Source organism: Erythrolamprus reginae, chromosome 3 (assembly GCF_031021105.1).
Source record: "Erythrolamprus reginae isolate rEryReg1 chromosome 3, rEryReg1.hap1, whole genome shotgun sequence".
In the NCBI taxonomy this organism is placed as follows: Eukaryota; Metazoa; Chordata; class Lepidosauria; order Squamata; family Dipsadidae; genus Erythrolamprus; species Erythrolamprus reginae.
The window spans coordinates 134240591-134249557 of NC_091952.1; the positions used below are offsets into that span (position 1 = coordinate 134240591).

The window sequence follows — 8967 nt, forward strand, 5'->3', positions numbered from 1 at the left end:
AGATACGAGTTTAATTCGTTCCGGACCTGGGCTCTTAAGTCGAGCAGCTCTTATCTCGAACGACTTTTCCCCATAGGAATTAATGTAAATAATTTTAATTGGTTCCAGCCCTCAAAAAACTCACAAAGTTAGTCTAAATTATGCAGAAAGACATGTTTTTAATGAAGAAATGTACATATAAATGAATAATGAAGTTTCTTTCACTTAACTTGTAAACTTTCTTAAACTTTTAAATTTACATATGTTCAACTTCTCTGCCACCCAATCCTGTAGGACAGAGGTCCCCAACCCTTTTTGCACCAGGGACCGGCTTTAAGCGATCAAGAGAGGAATGGGTGAATGAATGGACGGAGGGTGGGAAGGAAGGAAGGAAAGAGGGAAGGGACAGGAACAGAGGAAGGAAGCAAGGAAACTTATGAAAGGGGAGAGTAAGAGAGGAATGAGTGAAGGGAGGGAGGGAGGGAAGAAGGTGGGAAGGAGAAAGAAAAGAAGAAATAGAGGAAGGGAAGGTAAAAGAGAGCAAGAAAAAGAGCAAGAAAGAAAGAAAGAAAGAAGGGGAAGGGACAGGAACAGAGGAAGGAAGCAAGGAAACTTATGAAAGGGGAGAGTAAGAGAGGAATGAGTGAAGGGAGGGAGGGAGGGAAGAAGGTGGGAAGGAGAAAGAAAAGAAGAAATAGAGGAAGGGAAGGTAAAAGAGAGAAAGAAAAAGAGCAAGAAAGAAAGCTGCAAGCACCCCCCCGAGCCCCCCAGGCCGGCTGCAACCTTTTAAAACACGCGTGCCGCTTAGCGTTTAGCGTTAGCGTTTGGCTTCAGGAGACAGCTCCTTGGCGCTTGTATCTCGAATTTGGGCTTGTAAGTAGAACAAAAATATCTCTCCCCTCCCAGCTCTTATCTCGAGTTGCTCTTAAGTAGAGCAGCTCTTATGTCGGGGTTCCACTGTATTCCTAACAAAGTAAGAAATAATATGGGTTTTTTAAAAGTATTACTAACATTGGAGAGTACTTTTTGCTTAGGGTTTAGTGTCATGCTGATTGTGCTACATACTAATTCAGAGGGCCATCTGAAATAGCTTAATTATACTCAATGTCATTTCTCAATGTTAATATTTTTTCTTTTCTTCCATCCCTTTATTGTTCCTTTTTCTTTTTGACACTTATTACTCAACAGCGATCTTCCAAATGGATCTGCCCCAACCCAAGAAATAATAAGCCTTCTGTCAAACAAAACTACAGCTCTGAACTTGTCAGAAGACACTGACGCAGTAGCAGGTGACCAGGATACTCAGAGAACTGGAGCAACGCCCACCTCTGCTCCTTGAAGGAACAAGACTATCCCTCCACTTCTGTCGGGGGTCACCTTTTCCCATCCTTGGATTGATGAAAGACGCTGAGCAAAAGTCTTCAACAATAGCAAGTCTGAGACAATGTGCACAACACCACTACTAGGAACAAACCCTGCACATAGTTCACATTAACACATTTTTTAATTAAAAAAATGAAAATTAGCAGTATCTGCAAACAACTCAAATTAAATTTGTTTTTGTTCTGTGAATGAACTTTATTTTAATAACTTTGGATGCCTTGAATGCCAGGGCTTTAAAAGAAACAAATATTATATATATATATATATATATATGTACACAACACAAACACACACACATTTTACACACAGAGACACACATACTTTGTTTCATTAATTGTATGATCTAATGGGATAGGCTTTCTGTTTTTGGTATTATTACATAACCAGTGTGTCATTAACTTTTCTAGATGTTGTTCATTTGCCCTCCAGAACGAGCTCATTCACCATTTCTTTTTGTGGTTTTTAAAAATAAAATGAGTTGAGATGGAGGAGAAAACTCTAAATTGTCCTAAATCTGTATCTCCCTTACAGATACTGTTGGAACTTTTAGTTAAATTAAGATTGTGAAGGATTTACCATTGCATTAGAAAGCAAACTTTTTTATTGGACACCGAAAGCTTCAAGGAGTAGTAATAGTTATTCCATTTTAAAAGTGAATGGAAATGTGCTGATCTGCATTCTTTATAAACTGGCTAAGAAGCATTGATTACGGCATTTATGACATAGAGCAAAAGTGTTTCATTTGCATAAGTAAGCTTAAACACCCCCCTCCCCCCCCCCAAAAAAAAAAGAACTGGATTAAAACAGAATCTAGAAACTAGTATAAAATGACTTCAGATGGGGTTAAAATGCAAAGATTAGTGTAATATCTTTTTTCACATGTCTAAACTAAAATTTCTGTATCATCATATATCCTTGGAAGAGGCAGGTACATTATATGATTCTCTGATGCAAGAAAATTTTGGAATCTGCTGAGATGCAAGGTGATAAATTATATTTTATACATGATGGGAAACAAAAAATTGGTTGTAACAATATTCTTCTTCCTGTTTATTTTGCATCCAAAGCTAATAATACAATGATTGATCAGCATTATCTTTGATAATAAAACTGAATCTTTGAAACTCAAGATTTTTGAGTTTAACAAAAAAATAGTTCTGAAAAAAATAAATCATGTTAATTTCAGCAAGTTCATTACAGAAGCATCAACTTTCTAAGTGTGTATGAAATGCAAAGACTTCTTAGCTCTGCACGTGTATGTTCATTTATTGCATTTTTTAAAATGTGCAGATGTGGTCATATACACATGTGCACATTTGACTTTTGTCCTCCTCTCTCCATTTTACTGGCATTAAATAAGATGCATATGTGGAAAATCTGAAAGAAAATTTTTGCAACCTTTCTCTCTATCTTACACTTTAAATTTCAAAATGCACTGGCTATGTAATAATAAATTGCTTTGGTTGGGTAAAAGCAAATGTTTATTAATCTTGTTCTAGATTACTTTTCTTTCCTTAAAACATCCTTTTATATCCATTTTATTATTGAATAAAATAAGTTGTGAGCATACAGGCCCCCTGTTGCCTACCAGTAGGAAGAGTCAAAATAGAGACATTTGCCAAGTACTGATTATTTAATATACCGGTAGTTACCTAGTCAAGGTGTTGCATATTTACATATTTCACAACCTGGCTGGCCAAAAAATTAATGCCCACATTGCCTTGGGATTTGAGCATTCATTTAAAGAAAAAACTAAAATATGTACATGTGTGAATGCTTGCACATAAGCACATGCGTGCACATATTCATTTTTGTGTCTGTACCTATGTTATTAAGGATATTTCCTCACGATTCCCACTATTTTATAGCATCCAGGACTTGAAAGCACTCTGTGTGGTGTGTCTTTGTGTATGTATGTATGTGTGTGTATATGTGTTTATATATGTATAAACACACATGCGTACACACCCTCTCTCTTTTAAAAGACATTTAAATTATCTTTTCTTTGATTTATTTAATTCTGTATCAAAAATCAATATTGATATCATACAGAACTTTATCTTCTTTTCATACCCAGTCTTTCACTGTTCTTAAAAGAAAGTAGAAGAAAAACTTTGCTTTTTTAGATTCTCATTTAATGTTCTTTATGTACTCGGTTATATCTTTCCTGTCTTTCTTTCTGAAGTAAACTAATGTCATGGCATAATTAAAAGTTTGCTTATATAAATTATTTTTCTTGCCATGTTTCCAATATAAGAAGTCTTTTTAGTGAATCAGGTTCACTATTCCCAATATAAGGCCATTCTTGAAAGTGTTATCTTCCAAAGAAAATCCAACTTGGAATAACAGAAAAATTGGCTTCCATCTAGATATGCCAAGCAGACTTATTTCCTACAGAAAGTTTTCTGGCTAAAGAAAGGGAAGACTGAACATTTTTCATACATTTAACTATATATATCACACATAAGTATGGAAAAGTTGGGATTGTAATGACAAAACTATCCCCTTTTACATTAATCCATTCTTTAGACCATTTATAGCATGTCTGTGCCTCTAGATATTGTATATGCATAGGCCCATATTTTGTACACATGCATATTCTTCATGTTGTACATACGATTATTTTACATATGTACATGTACATATGTTCATAAAGTAGTAGGCAAAAAAGTGTGTGGAAGATGCTGTTGTTAACATTGAGAAATCTCTACTATAAAATTAAATGCTTTGAATCTGAGCTAACAAGACCTCCCATTATTTTCCTGTAGTTGTACTTTGTGCCCTATCTAGGTTAATGCCCTTTATGAATAAGCAAATAGTTTCTGTTTAACCTTTGCAGAGCACTTTGATCTTGGCTTAGTTTCCTGTTTTCTTCTTTAGGTTCTAGAGGACAAATTAAATTGATAAGCATGTAAAGAACTGTCTAACTTTCATACAGAACAATCTATAATACTGTATTCTCAGGTGTCTTTTTTAAAAACAAGCTTTTTCAAGTCCATGTATTAAAACTCCATAAAATTTATATTTGGGAGCAGAATTCAGGTTGATGTGGAAACAATGACACTTTGGTCTTATATAGCCATCTTCATGAACCTTGGCATTAGCTTCACATTTGGGGGTTTTATTTGTTGCAGGCCTGAAAAATATTTGCCTTCTGTCCATTAGAAAAGAGGAAACAAGCCAATTTGATGGCTGTGTTATGATCATAGCTGAATTTTTAAATATCCTTCACTTTTCATTTAGACTGCTTGTGGAGCTATAATACATTTTTCTGAGAATTGTTGAATAACTTTCATAGTTATGATCAATATCTTTTTTCTATAGAACATCAATATCACTCTCATCCAGCTCTGCTATATGTAATAAAGAGCAGTATGTAATTTTTTAAAACATATTTTATTTTAAACTTGGCTGGAATAAACTGAGTTGTATGAAATAGGTTGTTCTTTGTACTAGGATGCTATAGGCAAAACTTGTATTGTGTACTTAAATTTTAAAAAGTATTTGAGAGATACTAAAATATTTAACCTCAAGCACGTTTTATGAAGGATTTAGGTCATTTTTTAAAAAAAGAAAGCAAAAGCCCAGGTTTCAGAATATTAATTCAGTAATACTTGATTCAGTACCAGTACATGCAACTCAGACTTCCAGATTAAATATGTTTGGCTAATTAGGACCTGCAAGATCCATTTGAACATTGCTTTTTAAATTTCTGTTTCTTGTCTCTACATCTCTCCTTTTTATGTTCGCATCACCCTCCCTTTTTCATCCACCAGATAACAGCACGTTGCCTCAAAATAGAGCATTCAGATGAATTTGAGTACCCAATAACTTCTATGAAGTTGCATTTCCTTATGGTATTATTACTCAGTGATGCATAAATGTGGTATTGCCCCTACTTGTAGGCAAATGGGGGTCTGTATAAATATGGAAAAACCCTATTCACTTAAGGAGAGCCAAAGACTTGTGCTTTACTCTTGGTTTGTTTGTTGTTGTTTTTTCTTTCTATTTTTTTCTAATTATTTTACTACAATAGCCAGTTTGGATTTAAAATCTTATGTTTTCAAACATTAACAGCGGTAAATAGATTTACAAATTCTTGACTGTCAAGTCTTACAAACTGCATTCTATGATGACTTATTAGCTCATTTCAGAAGTGCTATGTTAAGCATCATTACGTTTGCAGCCATTTACCTTAATTACTTTACCTTTTAAAAAGATATGTGAATGTTGTCCCAACACACTTATATGTGTGTTATAATGTAATCTAAAAGTGTTTTTAGAAGAAACATTGTTTATTTTCACTGTTCCTGCTTGAAATTTTCTATTGAACTGTACTAGAAGTAAGTATGAGGAAACTTGAAAGATACTGGGGAGAAATTCTGAATAGCATCATCAATCTAATGTGTTTGCATAGTCAAATAAGTTGTTTCTTTATATTTGGCTGTGAAAAATATGTTGCACTGTTGCTTGGAAACACAACAAATAGTAACCTATTGTCTGCTTTTCCAAACCTATACAGAAATTTCTCTCGATAGGAATCACAAAACACATCCATGAATATCAGCAACATATAATGTAGTCAAAAAGCATTCTTATTTTCTAATTCTGTGGCAATGAATTGCTAATGGTAAGCATGGACTTAAAGCAAATAGTCCCAGAGAGAACCTCCTGCTTCCAATGTTACATTAATTATGAACTGCAAGTCTTGAACTATATTTTCCAGATGTCGTTTGACATTTTGGTTCCAGTCTCAGATCTCTCATATGCTTTCAAATCTTGCTGTTATTATGAACATCTGCTTTACTGTACAGCAATTGGTGTGGAGTGGGGGAGACGAGCTGTTGAAGAAATGAATTGGAAGTCATGCAGGTGCCTAGTTCTTATCCATCACAAAATACTAATAAGGATGGGCAAAAACTTTTCCAGATTATGACAATCCTATCCAGATAAGCTATTTACTTAGTGTGTTTTGCTATCACACATTGTAATGTCATTTACTAATATGAGTGAGAATTTTAATAGAGTTTTCTTTTAAAATTCTCAAAATACTGTTGTCAGTAACATGAATTCATACTACATATCCAGTCTCTGAACTGATTTGGCCAGAAAGGACACATGATACAAACAAGGAAGCACTTGAAGATGTCATCAATATTTGACAAACACTCCCCCCCCCAAAAAAAACCCAACCCACCCTAAGGTGTAATTTGATGTAACTAGAATGAGCCGCTGTGAGCACTGAGCCTATATGTTTCCCCTAGAATAGCTAAGAGTTTACAATAATTTTGTTAGATTTAGTACAAATTACCATGTTATCTAATCCTTGATAATATTTTGTATTGATTTCAAAATAATCCATATAGTTTGTTTGTTTGTTTCAAACAGTGATAAGATGAAGCACAGTTTAACTACTTAACCACCTAATCAAACAATATGGTGAATCAAATGCAGAAGTAATCTTATTTCATGTGCAGAAGAGAAATGAAATGCATTTAATAAAAACACAGTTGAAGTTCATTCTCATAGCACTAAATCATGGTTTCACATTAAATATAGTCATTCAGATGACAGTACTGGAGTTCCCTTGTTCAGGCCCCCTTGTACTTGTGGTACATATCACAAGTATCGGCACATAATTGTTTCATCATAATACACACAACAAAAAACATCAGTTAGAAGTTGCAGTTTTCCTTAGCCTATAGACCTATTCCTGTGTCATAATTAGTCATGAGGCAATTATGGGACATGAATAGGAACTACTAAACATCTTTCTGTGGAAGCATGATTTAACTTTTTTTTTTTTTGCTACAGAACAGGTATCACCTCAACATTATAACAGTCATAATTAAGTGCCGTTTGAAGTTCACTTTGCACACAAAGAAGTGGCTCCATTTTTTTTAAGATCTGTTGTGCAATATTCAGATATTAAACATGTCTTTTTTCATCAAAACAGCCCAGAGATTGGTATCTTTGTCACAAGATTAATAAGGCAATATAGGTGGGCTCAGTATAACACCAAGAAGTGCCATTCTCCTTTTATAAAATTTGCAGTGAGATTTCTGTGTTCCGTTGAATACTGTAGTGAATGCCCAACATGAAATGTTATAGCTGGGACAATTGCATTTTGACATCCATATGAAATTTAAAATTTGGAACAGTGAACCTCATTGTGTTGATAGTGTCTTGAATAGCTATAGTTACCATTCAATGGCTGCAGAGCTTCTATTCTGGTATCTAATATTACTTGCCTGCATGTTACATATGGCTGCCTGATGCTTTTTTTCACATATAAAAAGTATCTTGTTCGAAGACATACTGAAGGGAGGAGTCTAAAAGAACACACCAAAGTGCATCCTTCTCTCTGAAAATTAAAAGTACTAGGTATGCTAATGTTAAATGTATACATATATATATATATATATTATAAAAAACAAAATCCTGTGGCATATTGGTGTTTGCTGTAAACAAAATTTGTTTGCTTTTGTGTATGTTAAAAGTGACTTCAGGCACAATTGTAGTGGGAATGTCTTTCACACAAATCCCTCCAAAAGTGTGGGATATGTGCAAGAAGACTACCTCTGTGCTCTCTTGTTGTTAATGTTAGTTTGTTGTAGCAGACAATACTCACAAGTCTTTGGCATCCAAAACCAGATTGTGTAACTGGATCAGAATCCCACAGCTGGATTTGCATAAGGCACTCTTTCCAAGTTAGCCATTCAAAGGGAGGGATAGAGGTGGAGAGCAGGATAGGCAGACTTAATGAAAATTGTCTGTTTGGCCAGCTATCTTGGCAGCCCTCAGTTCTAATCCTGCACAACCCCCTAAAGGGTTTCTCTGCTGTCTGTTATGAGTTTACAATTGCCTTGCAGTCTCTGCTTGCTATGTAAGCAGCCTTGTTGCTAACCATGAACCCTTTTCCTTGAAGGCAACTTTAGTTCATTTGTTTTTTTTAAATTAGTTTTCAAGGATTGGCAATCAGCAATCTGGATTTTGCTCCTTATTTTTATTCAGCCAACTTGACATACATTATTCTCCCTCCTCCAAAATCTCCTAGTCATTTCCAGTTGTGGGATTTCTCTCTCTCTATGTGCATTCTTTATGGTTTGGGGGGGGGGGTGTTAAGCCAAGTTTCCTTTGATCTTTTTAGGATTGTACCAGTCTCCCCGAGACATTCTTAAGTCATTATCACCTTTTTGGGTGGAGTTCATTTTTTTTAATAACTTTTTTGACATTTTGGTGCATTTATGCTTGGGATAGAGCTCATGTAATTTACCAATCGTATTGATTGTATGTGATTGTGCCCTGCGGAGGTATATTTAACAAAAAATAAAATAAAGAAAAGAAAAAAAAGAATTAGTCTAGGGTGATGCTGATGATAATAAAGATTCCAAGATACTAAGTAACAGTGTGGGTGATTTTGTGAATTTGCTTAGATTTATCTGTTGATTGGTATTATAAAATGTTTATTCCTTTTCTCTGGCCTTTGCCTTCCTTCTGCTTGGTATTTAAAGTTCTCAGTATATGTGTGAAATATACTGAGAAATGATTGTTCCAGGTTTGGAAGGGTGCACTGATGTGGTATGAGCATGGTTGGGCAAATAT

The 8967-nt window shown here is 34.7% G+C and overlaps 1 protein-coding gene across 1 annotated transcript in view; it reads left to right on the plus strand.

Annotated features, from left to right (window-relative positions):
* RC3H1 (ring finger and CCCH-type domains 1) overlaps positions 1-8764 on the plus strand; it is a 91463-nt gene extending 82699 nt beyond the window's left edge. The window contains exon 20 of the mRNA XM_070746754.1: positions 1168-8764. Within this exon, the coding sequence (XP_070602855.1) occupies positions 1168-1318 (151 nt within the window). The 3' untranslated portion in view covers positions 1319-8764. The remainder of the gene's footprint in view (positions 1-1167) is intronic.
* Positions 8765-8967: the final 203 nt, after the last annotated feature.